At 55.8% G+C, this 19,422-nt stretch overlaps 1 protein-coding gene across 5 annotated transcripts in view; it reads right to left on the reverse strand.

Annotated features, from left to right (window-relative positions):
• Window positions 1-17,913, reverse strand: part of PAX2 (paired box 2) — an 86,165-nt gene extending 68,252 nt beyond the window's left edge. For 3 of the 5 annotated variants that reach the window (XM_037001373.2, XM_017680228.3, XM_017680230.3), the window contains exons 1-5: window positions 17,801-17,913; window positions 12,802-12,876; window positions 7,292-7,402; window positions 3,685-3,853; window positions 2,713-2,910 (exon numbers count right to left, since the gene is read on the reverse strand). In XM_037001373.2, the coding sequence (XP_036857268.1) occupies window positions 2,713-2,910; window positions 3,685-3,853; window positions 7,292-7,402; window positions 12,802-12,876; window positions 17,801-17,825 (578 nt within the window). In that variant the 5' untranslated portion in view covers window positions 17,826-17,913. The remainder of the gene's footprint in view (window positions 1-2,712; window positions 2,911-3,684; window positions 3,854-7,291; window positions 7,403-12,801; window positions 12,877-17,800) is intronic. The other 2 variants (XM_037001374.2, XM_017680229.3) reach the window with 1 other exon arrangement.
• Window positions 17,914-19,422: the final 1,509 nt, after the last annotated feature.

The following is a 19,422-nucleotide window of genomic DNA, read 5'->3' on the forward strand; positions in this document are numbered from 1 at the left end:
CCCGGCACATGCACATCCTTACTCATAATGGTTACAAAGTACCCAATACAAACAGGCACTTCACCAACAGTAAAGCTCTAAACTCAAAGACCACCCATTCCCAATGCACCATACTTTCCGCATGGAGGAAAATCTCCAGACTTTTCCTACAGCAAGTGAGAATTTGCAAAGGTCATGACATCACCAGTGCCAGCAGAAACATTCCATCTTTATCAGGTTTTAGGGTAAAACAACACATCTCGACAAACGTTCCCCTTTCAGAGCAAAGCACCTTTAGGCATTGAAGCTAAGGGCAGGGCCCAGACGCATCTCTCCAGCCCCAACTCAGCAGCACACTGGGACTCCCCCAGAATTCTTTCCAAAATATGAACCGTGGTAGTAGTACTCTGTCCCAAAGCAAAATTGAAAATACCCTGGCTTTTTGATGAAGCAAACCAGGAAGCCTGTGGACCCAGGCTGGCTGCCCATGCTGTCAGTGATTTCCCCATTGCTCTCCTCCTACTCCCTCTCCAGCAACACCTGCCCACAGATGGCTACTTCTCCACACTCAAAGGAAGCCTCTGTGCCTCTTAGGTGACAGGGCTCCTCACTGAGCAGATTCTGCACTTGTCAGGGCTGTCAAGCTGAGGCCGTTCTTTCTCCCACTTTCATCCCACTTGAGCTCACTCCTCTACTTTCCCCCAGTTCTGGTGGGTGCATCAAGGCCCTCTGGAGGTTCACCCTGGGGTCACCTGTCCCTTGCTCTCCATGTCTTTTCAGGATGAGAGAATACCCAAACTTTTGCATAATTCAGTTTCCCAAATCTCAGCCAATAAAGGGTATATGTTGGGGAGATGGGAGAAAGGGGTGCTAGACAGGGTGGTAGACAAGGAGTGCTCCTACCACACCTTCCCTGATTGCCCCAATCCTCCCCCCATCAAGGAAGCAAATTGCCTTAACTGTACATGTTTGAGTTCCTCCAAAGTCTTGCAAACCCTATCACTGAAAACAAGCATTTCTCTCGAATGTTCTCCAAAATACCAGCACCCAGTCCCAGCAACACTGGGTCTCAGCAGGGCTGCTCTCCTCCCAAGACCTCAGTTCCAACTCATTCCCAGAACCAGCAGCCAGCCAAGAGGCTAAGTCTCTAGAATGGCTATGCTTTGTCCCCTTCCCTTCCCTAACTGCCACTCCTGCTCCAGCCTCCTCCTCTGGTTTTAAATGCAAAAGACTCATTCCTCTTCCAAGCCACCCCCCATTGTTCTCCAGCTCCTTTGGAAAGTGTCTGAATGTCAAACCTCTGTGCTTTCCATACCTAGCTGAGCCAGGCCCAGGGAGCTGGAGGTTTTTCGGAGGGTGTATAATTTAGCTGATCAGTATTATGTTACCCTGTTCATAACTGAATAACCATTTTAATACAGATGGCACACACTGGGATAATTTCTGGGGTCGCCTCGCAGTACGTTACAGCATGAGTGTGGCAGAGGGAATCTTCTTTAGCCAAGGTACATTCTACCAGCTAATTTTACCTGCTGTTTTCAGGATGATTTGGGATAATTCCATATCATTTGCAAAATATTTTTAAAAACCTTGATACGTGATGCCAGTTTCAGGAAAAGGCACCATCTGAATTATTAGTTGTCCTGATAATGAGCCCATGAGGAGTACAAAGAATAACAAGGATATGAAACCCTCAGCCTTCTTTTCATTTGGGGATTTGACTTAAAATAGGGGGCAGGGGTTGAAAGGCTGGCCAAGGCTGTCTGGAGTTGGTACAGTCTCTGTTGATAGGTACTCAGGTAGTGCAGTTCTGTGATGTTAAAGCCATCCTGAGTTCCTTTGCCCAACTATTGTTTTTACGTGCTATATCTAGCAAAGATAGGCACATTTGCACACTGAAGTGTACATACATGGAGTGTGCGCCTCTTCTCCCCGCAGAGAGCATGCTGGAGTAGCTTGCGTATTGGGAGACTAAGTACTTGTGCTACTATATGTGGAGCTCACTCCAGCCTGTGACATCCTCATGTGCCTGAGCCTGTCATCAGTACAGACTTAGGCCTGGACATAGGCACCTTCCGTGGTTAGAGGCATCTCCTAAAGTTCAGCCTCTGGGTCCAGAATCCTCCCTCCCTGACTGGCCTCCTGCTCCTTGTCCAACTCCTCTACTCCCTGCCAACTGCTGGCTGATGGTTGGTGTTTTTTGCTCTGCAGGCCTGGAGACTCATGCTTGTAGGCTGGAAATTTGTGCAGAGCTAGCTTGCAAGATCTGGGCTCCTGGGAGGCAAGCTTTGTGGGAGTTGGCAGGGAGGGCAAGGAAGCCAGGACAGGTGGCTGCCCCTGGGGAAGGGAGCATGCCTTTAGAAAGGAAAGTCGGTTTGGAGGCGATGAATAGACACTGGTCATTTTAAAGCCTTTGGCTGTGGGCTGTGATTGTCTCTAGATACCAAAGCACATAATCTTGGAGTCTTAATTACCACGAACACTTGGATTCATTTCCAGGATGCAGGCGGGAGAAGCCTGGCAGGGAATACCCAGCCCGGAGAGACCCAGCCCTGTCTGTCTGTCTATCTCTCTGCCTCCCAGTACCCCTCTCCTTGGCCAAAGGACTTCAGGGCTGGAAGCACAAAGCAAGGGCAGAGGCTGGAGAAAACAGAGGCCAGGTGCTGGCTAATGCTCTGCTAGCCTAGAGCTGGAAGGTGAAGTCCTGCCCTGCAGCCCAGGTGGCTTGCTCACCTGTTGATGGAAGAGACACTGGGCACTGTATCGTTGTCGCAGATGCCCTCAGCCAGGAGCCGGTCTCGGATCTCCCAGGCGAACATAGTCGGGTTCTGTCGTTTGTATTCAGCAATCTTGTCCACGACTTTGGGCGTTGCCACTTTGGGCTTGGAGCCACCGATGACTCCGGGCTTGATGCTGCCAGTCTCATAGTACCTGCGCCGGGAAGGCCGGCGGGGTCAGCGAGAAGCTGTGGCAGGGGCAGGGGGGCTAAAGGCTTCGGAGCTGCTGAGCCACACTCCCGCCCGAGGCAGTGGCTGGAGGGAAATGGCCCGGAGTGGCTGAGCGGGCTTCCCGAGGGTGCTTGACTAGGGTAAGGGACACAGCTAAGGTTGAGGGGGAGGACAACAGAGGTATGCTCCCTCCAGAGAGGCAGTCATGCTGGGGACTGCGTGCCCACCAGCCTGAACAGGCACTGCCAGGATGGAAAGCCTGGCCTTTCATTTGGGAAGAGCAGGAGGAATAGTGCTTCCAGAAGTCCAGGAAGACCAGGGCTGAGGCGCCACCTCCAGCCCTTTCCCACTGAGTGCAGAGCCCCTTTGAGAATCACCTCTTTTTCCTCCCCCATGCTGATTTCTCTCCTTTTGGGGACCCATTTTCACTCCCCTCCCTATTCTTCCAACTCTCTTGGTCCAAATTAACTGTTAGAAGAGGCATCCCGTCCTTTCTGAAGATGGGAATTGGGCTGCCTTCATGCCAGGACTCTGGAGCTGGGCAGGCGCTGATAACCCTGTGCCACTCTCCTTCGTGGGGCAGTGGCCACCACCTGAGTGCCCTCTCCAAAAGGAGCAGCTCTTCAGATACCCAAGTCGGGCACGTCCCTGCCCCTCTGGTGTCCTCGACTTTTAACCAAGTCTTCGGTCTGGAGACCCAGGGCCAGTTGGGGGAAGGAGGCAGGGAATCTCCCAGGGGTAGCTTAGAAGCCCTCACCTGCCCAGGATTTTGCTGACACAGCCGTGGCTGACCCGCAGCTGCCGGGAGATGTCGCAGGGCCGCACACCCTGGTGGGCCAGCTCCACGATGCGCTGCCTCACTACATCGGGCAGGGGCCGGCCGTTCACAAACACCCCCCCAAGCTGGTTCACACCCCCGTGCCCTGCTGGGGAGAGACAAGAAAAAAACACAACACCCCACACACAGTAGGGACCGGCCATTAGTCAGGGTCCATGGCCTAGGAGGACGTGCGAAGGGGGCAAGCAGGGTGGAGGGGCATGTTTCAGGACTCGCGGGAGAACAGTGGTCCGCCAACCACAAAGTGCAGGATTGCGGGGTTGGAACCCGCAGGGTTGTAGAGACGCGGAAGCGCAGACGGAGGGTGAAGGGCTGGGAAAGAACATGGTTCTGAAACCAGTGAAATGGCAATGAAGGGAGAGAAAGAATGGAAAAGCTGGGTGAGAGAAAAGAGGGAAGAGGGGTAGAAAAACAGCAAAGGGGGAATTAATGCCAGTAGAAAAGAAAGTAGGAGAGGAAAGGAAAGGCCCGGCAGAGCAGGGAAGCAGCTGGGAGCAGATCCCGCCTGAGCGGCAGGGAAGGGAAGTTCTTGGGGCGCTGAGGGCTAGAAAGCAGGTGATTTGGGGGAGGTCCAGGACCGGGTGACTCCTACCTGTGGTCCCTGAACACAGAGGGGGCTGAATCCCTGACATTCCCCCTTTTGCTCCCTACCTCTTTCCTTGCATTTATTTTTAATCAGAGGTGGAGTTGTCCTATCTCTTTGTTTTTCATTTTGTTTTTTGAGAGGGAGTTTTTCCTTCCTTTATGTATTCTGTCTTTAGATATTTGGGGTCTGTATTTCCCTCTTGCCTCCCTAGTGTCTAAAGTTCAAAGAAAGCCAGGTGGTGGCAGGAAGACTGAAGAGGCCCGGAATCTACTGTGCTCGGAGAAAGGGAGGCAGCAGAGAGCGATGCGGCGATCGGTGGCAGCCAGAGAGTGCAGGCTGCTTGGGCTTGTCACGCTGCGCCAGGATTGGAGCCCACCACCTCACACAGGTGGCATGGTACAGGTCGCCCAGGCGGGCTGAGAGCTCACGGGGCACCCTGTGCAGCCAGCCCGAGCCAGCTGTGTCCCTTTGACTCCGTAGACCTCCGCAGCCTCTCAGGAAACCCCACAGCAAGGGCATTTGTTCTCCTGGCAAAAGGAGGGCTCTGGGTCTCCAGTCAGACTCCAGTGCAGTCCCCAACCTCAGAGCTGAGGTGGTCACTGGATGCCAGGCCTGACGGCGCTGCACAGCGCTCCATTCTCCCCAGCCTACAGCAGTCTAGAAATCCTGCACCCAGAGCCATCAACCCGCAGCCGCAGTTACTGAGCAATCCAAGCGCCGAGAGTTCTAGCCGCCGGTCGGAGCTGGCCGGCAACCTACAGTCCCTGCCACGCGAGCTTCAGGCGAATTTCGGAGAAAGCGGGGACGTCTGCGCCTGGCTCATTTCTCTCTAGTCCCCTTCTAGGGGCACCAAGAACAAGGGCGCACTGCAACCCCTGGGGAGAAGCCTCTGATCTGGAGACTGGGGGAGGCGGGAACCTCCTATTTTACCCACATTCCCCTTAGTCTCACTACCTCTAGCCCCACTCCTCACCACTTCCCTCCCTCCAAACCCCAACCATCAATAATTTAGGCCCCGGGAGAACTCGCGTTACCGGTATGAAAAGGCGGCAGCTGCGGGCAGATTAAAGATGAATAATTCAGCCTCCCCGGGCTTCGGGCCCGGCCCCTAGTCCCCAATCTAAGTGGTGGGGATGGGAAGGGGACACGGTGGGAGTCCAGGGCGGGGGGCCGGGAGCCGCGCGCGGTCGGGCCTGGAATGCGCCAATGCTGCCGGCGCTGACTCGGGCTGCAGCTGCTTGCCGGCCAGCCCGCCAGCCCGCCGGCCCTCGCGGTGGTTTCTCCCTCCGACCACCTTTAGCTCGCCTTGCTCCCTTTGGGTTTCAAAGAGGCACCCAATGGGCAGCCGAGACTTCGCAGATCGGCCGCGGAATCAGCGAGGGAAGAGAGCAAGAGCAGAGGCAGCCTGGCGGGGAGGCCGACGGGCTGGGCAAAGGCAGCGTGTGTGAACCCGGTTCCACTCCTGCCGAAAAGGCGACCGGATTTCTTACTCGGTTCATGGAGAGTCGCCACAGCCCGAGGCCCCTGACTCGGATTTCCTGTGCTTGGGAACTATTTAGGGAAATACCTTTTATCCCAGGGGTATTTTTTAAAAGCTCCCCCTGTAAGGCTAAATATGTGCTTAAAGAAAAAAAAAAAAAAGCTCTCCCTTCTCGCATCTCTGGTCGGAAGCACAGATCCAAGCCAGATCTAAAAACTTTCCTCGTGAAAAGTTACAAATCATCCTTAATTATTAGTCTAAAAGGGAGAAGTTTTATATTTACAATCTATCTTTTTTTAAGCCTGAAAAAAATTCTCTGAATTGTTTCCCAAGTTAAAGACACATGATATGAATTAGATAAATTCAAATTTCATTAAAATATTTCTTTTCCTATTTTTTCAGTACTTTTCTCCCCTTCTGTTTTTTCCTATAGCATTCTTTCTTTTTTCTTTCTTTCATTTCCTTCCGCTTGTTTTGATTTCTCTCTCCTTTCTCTCAAGCTTTGGCATCTGCCTTTCTTTTGTTCTTTCCTCAGCATTTGCTCCCTCTTTGCCTTTTCCCTGGCCAGGTCACAGGCTGGACCATCCTCACCAGGGATCGGGAGGCCATCAAGGAGCGCCCAGAACTGCAAGCAGAGCTTTGCTATGCCCATGGGCTGCTGGAAGGCTCCTCTACACGACCTCACTGACTTTGATTCTCCTTGGAACCCCTCTTTGTTTTTAACGCATCTCCCAGGGAGAGGCAGAGAAAGATGACCACCGCATTCTGCCAATCTCAGACTCCAACTCAAGGAGAAGAGAGGGAGGAGAGGAAAGGGAGGTAAGAAAGAAAAGGAAGGAAGTATTTCAGACCAGTCCACAAGAAGCCTTGGCTGGGCTGGCAGGCCCTGGAGATGCTAGAGGCTGAGGGTCAGAAGGGGGCACCCCACCCCCACACTCTTCTGCCTGATTGTCCAGAGACAGAGGCTGCCCATCCTAGAAGTCTCCTCCTGAACAAACACACTCTAAGTTCGGGAAAGGTAGAGATGAGGGGAGGTGGGGGGAAGCAAACAGAGAAAGAAAGAAGAGAGAAAACACAACACAAAACCCTCAAAACTCCCTGCCCATTAGTCCCCCAGCCCAGAGCAAGACGGTGACCAGGCAGTAGGGTGGCTGGAGCCAGAGGCAGGGTCTATTTATCGATCACCTAAGAACGAGCAGGTGGAAGGAAGGCAGGGAGGTAATGGGCATCTGGGAAGGTAGAAGGAGTATGGGTGACACAAGGCAGAATGGAGAGAAACTGGAGGTTTTTAGAAACACTTAAGAGTTAGGGAAAGGGACAGAACGAAAGGGGTGGTCAGGAGAAGCCAGCGTGGTCTCCAAGACAGGACCTGAGAACTGGGGGCCGGGGCCGCGCCAGGACCGGATAGCGTTGGGACAGGGCGCCCCGAGCTGGGACAGGAGCCGGGCGCCGGTACTCACGGTGCATCGCGGAGAAGGGGTCTGCTTTGCAGTGCATATCCATGGGGAGGCAGAGGAGCGGGAGCAGCGCGGCCGCCGCCGCCGTGTCGCCTCTCAAACTCAACTTCAGGACTTGAGGAGAAAAAGGAGGGACGTGGAGGGGGGTGGTGGTGAGCGGACGCCCTGCTGCTGCGGGGCTCGCGCGGGCGGGTGGCGCCGCGCTGCGCTCCCCGCGGGGACTCTTTCCCGGTCGGCCGGAGCTTGCAACCGCTGAGGCCGCAACTTCCCACCGTCGGGGCGCAGGGCTCGCCGGTCAGCAGAACGGCCCCGGGGCGGTGGGCCGGGCCGGGAGGGTCTGGGGGCGCATGGCACGAGAGGCAGCTGCGGCCAGAGCTAAGGCTGGGCGGGGGAGACGGCTCGCTCAGCTCCGGTGGAACCCGGTCATCCGAAAGACAGTCGGAGAGGGCGAGGTGCGGGGCGGCCCCAGGGCGCCAGGCGGGGAGCCGGGCCGCTGCAAGTGCCGGTGAGTTGACGAAGTTGGCAGAGAAGTAGCAATCCCCGGGATGTCCGAGTGGGAGCCTTCGGGAGGGGAGAGCGCTAGCCGGGCCCCCGCCCCCAGAAAAGGCAGACGCCCGCTGCCGCGGTGAAGGGCCGGGAGGGAGGGAGGGAGGCGAACGGCGCAGCAGCACTGGGCTGGCCCCAGGTAGGTTGCGGCTGCGAGAAGACTCGGCCGGAGACTGGAGCCTTGGCTCCCCGTGTGTGTCTCTCTAAAAGCTGCAAAGCCCCCTCCAGACCCCCTCCCTCTCCCCGCGCTGGGAGATGGATGACTTGTCAGACAAAGGCAATAGATTCCACCACTCTGTGATTCGCCAACGCTGGAGCCCCGAGCTTAGGCGAGGAGGGCCCCGCGCCTGTCACTCCGGTGCCGGCGAGGGTAGGGGAGGGGAGGGAACGGGAGATGGGAGGGAGCAGCGGGCGAAGGAAGAGGGAGGGAGGGGAGAGGGCCGGGGGAGGGGAAAGGGGAGCCCAGGATTAAAACTACACTGAGAAACGAAACTCGCCGATAAGATAAACGTTAGATAAGGATAAAGAGCGCCCAGTCTAATGAATATTCAGGCAACGTCAGAGGGCCTCGGAGCGTGCCGTGCTCGGAAGCCGGGCTCGCAGTCCCAACTCACCCAGCCCTGCCATCCACCGGCCAGTGCCCGCGTGGGCCACACGGCCCCGAGCCTGGTCCGCATCCCTAGTCCTAACCCTCCTGCTCTCAGCTGAGTTCCCTTCCGTTCCTTCCTGGTTCTTCCTTCCTCTCTCTAGTCCTCCCCTTAAGCCTTTCCCTCCTGAGGTACCTCCCCATCCATGCACCCCCAATTCTCATTCCGGGGCAAGTGCCAGGCATTTAATCTTCTCCAGTCCCACGCGCGGCTGCGCATAGGGCTTCCCTTTTCCCCTTGTCCATCGGGGTCTGGGCAGCACAGAACGCCCGGTTTAGAATGAAGCTGGAGACCTCCGGCAAGAGGACCCACCTGCCTCAGTGGGACACAACGGATGGTGGGACAGCCCGGGGACTTGGCTCCTGGACCCTCGGGTGGCCAGGGAGAAGAGCTTGGGGAGGGAGACAGTTCAGAGTGACAGGTCCCTCACGGCAGAGGACAGGAGACCAAGGCTGGCTTTCCCCGGCTGGGGAGAAGAGGCTGCGAACGGGGCTGAGCGCCGCCCGCTGCCAGCTCGCCGATCGGGAGCTAGCGCAGGAGGCGCAGCGCGCTCGGCCTGGCCCCGCTCCTACCGGAGCCGTGGCCCAGCCTCCGCAGCCCGCGTCTGCACTCGCTCTCTCGCCCGCTCTGGTCCGCTCGCAAGCACCAGGCAGGAGAAGCTCTTTGTCTCCTAACTGGTTAAGTACAGAATATCCGGGAAATCTTTATGAAATATTTTCCCTCGTCTCATAAATCATCTTGGCACTTCAGCTGATGTTTTAACTCTCTCTTCCTCTTTAGCTCCCTCCTCCCGCTTCCCTGGGTCTACGAAGGGCGGCTCAGGGAAGCCCGCGCATACGCTCTTGCCACCCGGGCTCGTGGCGCCTCTGGCTCCTGGCGGCCCAGGCGTCCGCAGAAGCTCCGCGGACTCGTGCCGCTGTCCCGGTGGCGGGAGCCCAGGAGGCAGCCAGGATGGGGGCTGCACCCACCCAATTCAGCCAAGAGACTCCTAGTGGGCCTCTTGCACCCGGGTTTTAGAAGCGCCCTTAATTCTCGGCAGGGCTCGAGCCAGGCCTGGCCCTGAAGGGTTCTGAGCCTCCCACTCTTAGGGTCGGTTTGCTGGAATCCTGGCGTTTGCCCTTCTTCCTTGATCCTCCTGAGCCTGATCCGCTTAATCCACCTGCAAAGTAACTTCTGTGAGGAGGAAAAAACCCTCGCCGCCTACCCTCTTTCCCAGCCCCCACCCACCACTTCCCCTGGGCCGCCAGAGTGCTTTACTTGGGCAGGAGGCTGAAGGCTCAGGGTCCAGCCCAGAAGGTCAGTCTCTTCCTCTCATGACCTGCAGATGGCGCTCCTGGGTTTGCTTTGGGCTCACAACCCCACGAACACGCCGTAAATTCGTGTGGGGAGCGAAAGAGGAAAAGTGTGCAGCGTAAAGAGAAAGGCTCCCAGACCTGCGAGCAAGAGGCTCTTAGGTAGTCGTGGCTGGTACACCCTTGGGTTTTCTTCAGAATGTCAACCCAGAATTGAGGTGGGGAGGTGGCATTGAAGAACGGTCCTTAACTGAGAGGAGCTCAGAAAGAAAGGAGCCCTTTACCCCCAGGTCTCTCTAGTTGGATGGAAGAAGTTAAGTCTGGGGGAGTCTTAACTATTGGAGGAAGAAGACTGGGCAGAACTCCTTTCCACACACAGACTCACAGATTTTTTCTAAAACCAGCTAGACATATCCTTACACATAATATGAAGTGTGAGTAGACAACAGACATTTTCACATTATCAGGCAAGAGGGATTTCTACTTTTGTAAAGAAGGGGACTTAATGCACAAAGTGTGCTGCAAGTTAGTCACACACCTTTATTTCATATGTACCCTATGAAGAGTGAAGACCGTTTCATGATAGTCCAATTCCCAGGTAGCCCCTGAAATTCCTGAAATCCTCCTCCCCACTCCTGAGACCCCCTGCAATGCACTAAACGGACATTCACCCTCCCACCAGGTGAGCCCCTGGCAGCTTCCTTCCTTCTTAGCTCTAGCGCATTCTAGGAAGTTGAAGAATAATGCTCCCTGATGCTTAGAAACCCTTTTAGCCAAGGCTCTGCCTTCTCCTAAGGCTCCAGGTTGACGGGCTGGCCTATAGATTCTCTCCAGGTGATGGCCTTTCCCTCTAATGCCCCCTTTTCTGTTCTTTCCTTTTTCCTCCTATAGAGTCCGGTAGAGGAGAAAAAGCAAGAGAGGAAGAAAAGGGAAGAAAGAAGAGGAAAGAGGAGAAAAAAAGAGAAAGAAAGAAAACAACCCAACCCCAAACACAACCCGGGCTACGACCTGTCAGGGTTGGTTGCTTTTCCCGTCTGCCTCTAAATGAACCTTTTCTCTCTGGTGTTTTCAAAGCAGCCCTTCCACCCCCCAACCTAGGGGCATTTACACTTCAAACAAGGCTCCCGCCTCCCTGCGGAAATTTAAAGGCAAATAAACTTTTGGGGAGTTGCTCTGATACCCATCTCGGGATTTGCTTCATTAGCCGCCTCTGTGCATCTGATCTGCCCAATAAATCTTCCTTGTGGATCTCCCTTCCTTCGCCTTCTCTGCTCCCTTCCCTGCCAGGCTCTCCTGGGGCCCAGAGGTCCCCCTCCTTGCCTCCTTTCTCACTATGGAACAGCGACCAGCCTGGCTCCCCCAGTCCCCAGACTGCTTTGAGTGGGTGTAGGTGTTCAAGAGGCAGTGATCCCCAATGATCCATACCCCCACCACACACAGGTACACACTCATAGGCCCCCAAACCAAGCCAAACACTATGAGCACTCCAAGCTCAAATGCGTTTCTGGGTGACTGTGACTGAAGTGAGGTGCTCTCTAGCCCCTGTCCGCACCAGCTCCCTGCACCACCCTTCTGCTGGGTTTCTGATTTCCAGTTCTCTGGCCCAGCTCTTTCCTCCAGGAAGGCAAAGGCAGAGGCGTGGGTGCCACCCTCCACAGGCAAGGCCGTGACCCAGGGCCCAGGCCCCCGGACCGGACCTCGGCTGGGCTGCAGGGGGCCTGGTGGGGGCGCTGGAGCCTCTCAGCCATGCTCCTCCCCCATGGCTTGGGCCTGCCTTTCTCTTCCCACTCCTTCCACCTCCCGGGGAGCGGCAAGGGGAGCCAGGGCCCGGGCTCTGAGGGAGGGGATTAGAAATTCCTAAATTAAATGTATCTCCCTAGGAAATGCTCCCCACAGCGCGGACCAAATTAAACGTATTAAAGTTCGGGGCGGGGGGGGGGGCTGTTTAGAACCAAGGGGGGAAAAACTAGTCCAAAGGGAAGAGAACAGAAACGGAGGGAAAAGAGGAGGGTAGGCCAAAGCAGCAGCTCTCCAGCCGAGCTCCTTTTCTGTATTAGTCCCAGTTTTGGAAGTCACAACCACCACAAAAAGAAAAAAGAAAAGTTCGACTGACAACCCTTGCCGGGACGACAGCGGTCCATTCACCCTCAGAGGCCTGGCGCATCCTAGGGCGCAAACTCTCAGCAGATCCCAGGCCGCCAGCGCACCCCGGGTCCCTACCCGGCTCAGCCGGCCCGGCTCCTGCCCGGCCCTTTCCCCTCCTCCTCCCCATTCTTTCCCGCCCCTCCCCCCTCCTAGCCCTCTGGTCACGTTGGAGGATGGTTTTTTTTTTTTTTTGGAAGAGCTTCTGGTACAATATGGAGCACCATGGGCTGCAATTTCACACTCCACGGCACATTCCCCCTAAAGCTACTTTCTTTCTTTTTTTTTTTTCATCCGAGACCCCCCTAATTTCTGCTTCCTCACTCGCTCCCTTGCTCCCTCCCTCCCTCCTGCTCTCACTCCTCTTTTCCCGCTTTTGTTCCCAATATTTGGGCGCCCTGCGTGACGCCCGGGGGATGGGGGACCTGACTCTGGGCTGGCCCCGCCCGCTCTGTCTGTTGGTCCTGCGGAGGCCGCGCGCACGTGCTGCGCCTTTATCCTCCCCTGCCCCTCCCCCTTTAGCCCGGCTTTTCACAAGAGGTCCCAGCGACCTGCCCGGCCCTCCGCAGCCCTTTTGAGAGGACACGACAATGCAAGCCACTTGGCCACCAAAGCGGCCTCTTAGCGGCACGGGCCTGCCAGGTGGCTGCCACCAGTGGGTCACCGGACTGGGGAGCAGAAAAAATAGTCAAAGCAGGAGAAACTGGGCCAGGAGGTCTACAGTGTAGGAGTGAAGGGCCCTATCTAACAGAGAATAAGCTAGAGGAGGTGGGGGGAAGCAAGAGGCCCAGTGAAGTCCTGGCACTCCCAGTTGGGACCTGGACACAGCCTGGCCCTCCACCCCCAGACACTCATGGACTTCTGCACAGATGAAGGGGCCACTCACCCCAAAGCCCACGGGAGGAAGCAGCAGCCACCACATGCACAGTCCCTTTGCCTCTTTGAGCCTCAGTTTTCTCACCTGTAAAATAGGGATGATTACCTCTCTTGCCTACTCTGTGAAGGTAGCCAATAGGGAGGCATTTTGAAAACCAACATTTCTGTAATAGATGATGAAATAAGTGTCCGGTTTCTGGGCACTTGGGCAGGGCAAGGAGTGCTGTTTTCCAGGTAACAAGAGGATTCCTCACCACCTCATTTCCTGTGTTCCTCCCTTTCAGGATTTTTTTTTTCTTCTTTCTATTGACTGTACCGCACCCGGTCCACGTTTATCACTCTGCCTTTTATCTTTCCTGCCAATCCTCCATACCCACTTCTTCCAGCACCCTCGCCCCCACTGCACCAACGCAGCTGCTTGAGGAGCAGTTAAACCCGGCCCCCCTCCACACACACCACCACCACCAACAGCCAGGTTAATTGTGGCCTCAGGCGATGTCCCCTTCCGGCCAGTATGCCAAAACCTCTGGGAGGTGCTGGCCCATTGGCGGAGACTTGGGGAAGGAAATCCCGTCCAGTCGCTTCCAAACAAAGAATGTTGGTCCTCCTAGGACCTGCAGTCAACCTGCCAAAGCTAGAGCAGAGATGAGATGGAGGGGAGAAACCTGTTAAAGGGGAGGTGTGGTAGCGGGAAGAGAGAGGAAGAGGAGAAAAAGGATGTGAAAAGGATTCTGAGGAGACGGAGAAGACCTGAATCCTCAAGGCCTGACGAGGCTGGTTTGGGCGAAGCTAGGTTCCCACTGGGCCAACTACCCCTGTCCTTCCTCCCCAAGCCCCGGTGAGAGAATCTCAACGGGGCTGAGCATCGGTCACCAAGTAATGATTAACCCTCGTGTCAGCCAGACCCTGAGCCCGCAGCCTGACCTGGCTGTGCTGGAGGCGGACAGCGCTGGCGGGCCCGGGACCTCCCCAGCGCCATCGCCCACGGCCACCACGACGAAGGGTGCTTTGGAGGAAGGGGCTGACGGTAGCAAGGGGCAGGGGGAGCGCGACTCCAGCTGCTGGGCAGGCCGGGGGGTGGGTGGACTAAGTGGCCCCTGCCAGTGTACAAGGAAAGAATGGGGCTAAACGCGGGCCAGGGCGCGCGGCCCCGCATTGCCGAGGAAGAGTTGGAAAGGGGCGGGAGCACCCCGGCGGGCTGAGTTTTCCCGGAGTTGCGAGCAAGCACCAAATCCACTCTCTCGGATCCATCCGCGGCGCGCCCGCCCTCCCTTCCTCCTCTCACCGCAGCTGTGGATGTGAGGAGCAGGCGGAGACCGCGCCAGAGCCGGGAGCGGGTAAGGCCGGGGAGACCCGCTGGCCAGAAAGGGAAGCGAAGGGCAGGGCCACCAAGGCGGGGGACAAGCTGCTTGGCGCTGCTAAGTGGCTGGAGACAAAGGACCAGAGCGGAGGGGAGCGGGGCAAACCGCGACAGAGGGCTGGCTGAGACAGGGAGATAACCAAGGAAAAGGGGTCTCTCTGGGGACCGGCCGCGACGTTCGTAACTCCTGCCGCCTCCTCCACCCACTCCAACCTGGAGACCGGACGTCCCGGCCCACTCCAGCTCGGTGTGTGTGGGACAGGGGCCTGGGGTCTGGGGTCGGTGCAGGGGTGTGTTGTGTGTGTGTGTGGTGTGTGTGTGTGGTGTGTGTGTGTGTGTGTGTGTGTCCACGTGCCTCGGTCCAGGCAGGCAGGGAAGGAGGGGCGGTGAGGGGAGGCGAGAGCCTCTGCTGTAGGGTCAGACCCCGGCCTCGAGTACCTGCACGCTGCCGCCTTCCATCCTCCATGGTCCAGAGCTGTCCATCCCCAAACTTGGAACAAAAGGGCTGAACCGAATTTCCCAGGAGCCAGGGTAAGGGCTCTTTCTGGAAAAAGCGCTTTGGTTTGAGATTTTTAAGGGTTACCAGCATCCAGGATTATTTCTTAACTTTCTGAAACTGTTCCTGGGGGGAAAAATATGCAAAGTAAATCTCAGACAGAAAAAAGCCGGGGACCTAATAGTTGGCTCTGCCATGTCTGGCCCAGCAATGAGGTGTAGACCCGGGGCTAACGAATGTATTGAAGAAACTGACTAATGGAGGGAGAAAGCCTCTTTCAATTTCTAAATCAATTAAGGAAAATTTCTGATGTGTCTCCTTGGACGGCACTCTATCTGGGCTGAATGTCTCTTGGTGAGGGCAGTTTGTGCGTGTGTGTTGAGGGTGTGTAAAAGTGTGTGTGAGAGGGCAGGGAGCAGAGTGTGTAGGCAAACAGTTGTGTCCCAGGCCGGGCTGAGATAGGAGTCAGGACCTATGTCCAGCGCCTCGCCTCCCCCTCCTCCCTCTGACCTCCGTTGAAGCTACTCCGAGGCCAAGGCCTCCGCAGCCTCTTCAAACGGGACCACCAATCAATCCTGTAGGTCAACACAGCAATTAATAAAGGGGTGAGGAGGCCTGGCAAAGGAAGGTGGGGAGGCTGGGGCTGTGTCTCCCCCAGGCTCTGAGGCCCAGCGGCAGGATCAGGGAGTGGGTCTCCGAGGGCAGCAAGAAACCTGGGAACTTAGTGTGGGCCAGAGAGTGGGCTCAGAGCCCCAGCAAGGAGAGGAAGGGACCAGAGACAGGGAGCCAAAGAACCAGATGGAACAGGCCAGCACAGTAAAAGGAAGGACATCAAATAAATGCCTTATTTTTATGGTTCTGGGGTTACAGATGACAATGGCCAAAGACCACAATTGACCTAGTTGCTGATTCTCTCTCCTTCCTCTTTCCCTTGCTTTTTCCTGGTGGTTTTCGCTGCTCCCGAACGGGCTCGCGAGACTACAAACCCGCGTATTTCGCAAACCCGGCTGCGGCGGTTGAGTCGGGGAGTCGGCCAGGCATGCTCTCTGGCACGCGTGTATTACTGTCATTTTGAACTAGCTGGATGGGGCCAAAGGGGAGGCGGGGGCCGTCTGGGGGACACGGGGTCTCCTGGGAGCTGTGAGCCAACCAGATGTGTCTAAGGAAGAAGTGAGAGCAGAGGAGCGGCAGAGGTTAGTGAAAAGAGAAAGGGAGAAGGGTGGAAGACCCGGCGCCGGGTAGGGCTGCCTGGAAGGGAACGGAGGCTTCCCTCTCAAACACAACGCTGCCTCCTGCCCAGCCCCGCAGCTCCTCCTCACCCTTCCTCAAGCCCTGGCTGGCGGGAGTGGGATCCCGCACCTGCAAAAGAAAGAAAAGGAAGGAAGGGACACGAGTGTGGTGCGCAGCTGGTTTTCCTGGTGGCTCTGCCTTGTGCGCCTGGACAGTGGCTACTCGGCCAGGAGCAGGTAGAAGCAGGCGCCCCTGGATAAGCACCCTGGTCCCTTCTGTAGTATCATCAAGCGCCAGAAAACTTGGGATGAGGGCCCTGCCAGGAGCTCAAGGATGCCCTCCACTGCTGCGCCTTCTCTTTCCAAAGAGACGCTGGGGCGAGGCCTGGCTGCTGCTTCTGGGAGACTTGCCCGGTCAATAGCCAGGGTCCCAAACCTTACGCCTGCGAGGCAGAGAGAGCTGCCTTCAGATGGGGAAAATAGAAAAGTGGGGGTGTTGGACGCCTGAGCAGATGGGACAGGGAAGTAAGGAGGGGTGAAGGTGGGAGGCAAACTAGATTCAGAAGGAGCCAGGGAGAGAGAAGCCCTGTGCAGGAAAGGAAAAAGGGGGAGAGAGGTTCCCAGGAAGGCCCAGCCATTAGGTCTGTCCTTGGGCTGCATATTTATACGGTCGAGGGGGTGCACAGATGGGCTCTCAATTGAATTCTATCTTCAACACCATCAGAGATTGATTTTGTACTCGCTTTTAATTTTGCCATAATTAATTAGATCATTACAACTGTTTGCTATTGATCCCCCTACTTAAACCTGTGGTGCGGAGGGGTAGCCCAGAGCCCTAAAAGCCCAGGAGGCCAGAGTTGGGGCTCCTGGGGTCCCAGATTCCCTAGAGGGGACAAGGCCCTCAAGCGGGAATGAAGATAGTCCTGGACTGGGCCAAGAAACCAGAGGAAGGACAATACTGAGGGTGGAAACTGGATTATCAGCTGAAAGAACTATAACCTGAGCTGGTGGGGGGCATGGGAAGGGAGGGGAGGAAGGAGATTTAGGAAAGGTGAGGAGTGAGGCAAAAAAGAGCCTGGCATTAGTCCTTGAGCTCTGTGGAGTTATTTGGAAAACTCTTGGAAATCTGATCCAATCCCCTCCATTCCCACCAATCCAAAATTAAACGGGTCTCTGGCTTCCCGCCCCTATACTACACCAGAGCACCTAGTGGGCAGACAGCTGAGTTGGTGAGCCTGGAGGAGAGTGGGGAGGGGGGGAAAACCAGACAGAGCAGCCCTCCACTGCCTTAGCTCTTTGGGTAAACAGCTTCAGATTCTCCTTCGCTGGGTCCCTTGGGGCCTGCCAGCCCTTCCCTTGCCACAGGCCTCCCTTGAGTTGCTTATTTTGGGGACAGAGCTTCTTTTCCACATATTAGGCACATCTCCACCAGTGGTTAATGTTGATTCATAGTGCACACAGACATGTGCACACAGCGTGTCCCCATCCACTAGCACACATGCACACATACCCACCCCTTCTCCTACTAGGAACTAGGGCCTTCCCAGTACTCCCAACTTGGAAGAAGTTGTGCAAAATATTCATACATTGAGGAAAAGTGGAAAGATAAAGCCCTAAAGGCACAGCAGAAAGGAAAAGCCAGGTTCTGCACAGAAACCAAGAGAGATTCTAAAACTTCTAAAACTCACATTTTGTGGGTGGAAAGTTTTTAGAGGACACCGTTATGAAATACCACCCAGGTGGCCCCAGTGGTGGGGAGAGGCCGCAGACACCCAGTGCTCAGCCGATACAGTGCCCCCACACCCCTCAGCCCACGGCCAGTACAGAAAGAGTAATAGAGCCGGCCCTCCGCTTAGCTGCCCCCATCCCTCTCCTTTGCCGCCCCACTTGCCTGTGGCCCTAACCGGTTGCTCCTTGCTCCTACCTGCCCGGCCCTTACGCTGTTCCATGTTCAGCTCCCCGCCGCAGCCGTCTCGGCCTGGGTCTCACTTCTCGGCTCCTCCTCGGCCCGACAGCGCGTCTCGTCCTTACCGCCACCACCCCAAGATCTGGGCGCAGCCACCCAAGACCAAGCGGCTCAGATAACCCAGGCTGCCCGCCGCCGCGGCTGTGCGCTCCGCCCGCGCCGGCGCTCACACACCCGGCCGCGCCGAGGCACAGCCACGCGCAGAGGAGCCCCAAGCTCTCCGCCCTGCGCACACGCGTGCACACGCACCCAGGCCGCGCCAGCTGCAGGCAAGGCGACACCCGCGCTGCCGGAGGCACCCAAAGACCGAATCCCCAGCCTAGACGCCAGCACACCCTCTCACCCCACCCACTCTTCTTCACTGTCACACGCTCCCGTGTCAGCCTTACAGCCTCTCATGCTGGGGCGTCTTCACTCTCACGCACTATCCAACTTTGTGCGGTCCCCCTACCCCACGACTCTCAGCACCGGCCGCATACTACCTTCTCGACCTTTGGGCTCCAAAAGCTTGCTCTCAGCCTCAAATTCCAAGATACCTACAGATGCACCCCAACTTACTTGGGCCACATAGCCTCTCCCTGGAGGTCCCTGGCACCAGTACACTGTGAAACTGCTCCCTAAATCCCTCACAAGCTCTCCTGCTCTGGATTAAAACAAAACAATTTGGAATAAAAGCAGAAAGTCCTGGCTTCCCTTTCCTTACGGAGATGATGAGGGCCCAGGGAATGGGAGAATGACCAGACCCTTCCCAAACTCACAGTCAGCCACTTGAGCCACACCATTCCATGGTATTCTGGGCCTCTTGGGCCTTCCCATTCACACCCTCTCCAAGCACACTCATGCTTTCAGCCCACTCCAATGCTGACTTTTTCTTTGTCCCACATCATACCTCTCATACCTTTGTCACAAATTTTCAAACCTCTCACACCACTTTTCTCATGTGTACACCTACATCTTACACAATTGCACACTATTGAGCACTCCTGCACCTACTTCTACCCTCATATATCCCTTTCTCATTTCCCCCACTTTATAGGATAGCACACCCACCTTCCTGTATTCTCACACAGCCTTGCTCACATGTGCTGAGTAACACTGACAGGCCATCAAGGAAAGTGCTGGGTATGTCCTGTGTGCAGGCAGGGGCACATCTTATAGACACACAATTTTAGGCCCCAGGCAGAAAGGCCCCAAGGCAAGGGGCAGGGCCCAGGTCCCCCGCCCACTGAGCCCACTACAGCTAGAAACTGTAAGTTCTTCACTGGGAGTTCCATATTTCAGCTGAAGTTCCTCTAGAAAAATTGTGTAACCAAGATTGGAGGCACACAGGAACCCAGAGGCAAAACCTATATCATGTTCCCCTAACTTAGTTTCTAAAAGATCTTCCTACAGGAACATGAATTTCTACCCTTTCAGGAAAATCACGGTCAAATTATCTCCTTACCAATATTTGTTATTTGAAACATCAGACTTTGCTGGTGTTTCTTAAAAAAACAAAAAACAAAAAAAACCTAAGTGGTGATTTGCCATTCTGAGAACACAAAAACTTAAAAGCAAAAAAAAAAGTTTTGCTTTTTGTT

The sequence above is a fragment of the Manis javanica genome, chromosome 7 (assembly GCF_040802235.1).
Source record: "Manis javanica isolate MJ-LG chromosome 7, MJ_LKY, whole genome shotgun sequence".
NCBI classification, from domain to species: domain Eukaryota; kingdom Metazoa; phylum Chordata; class Mammalia; order Pholidota; family Manidae; genus Manis; species Manis javanica.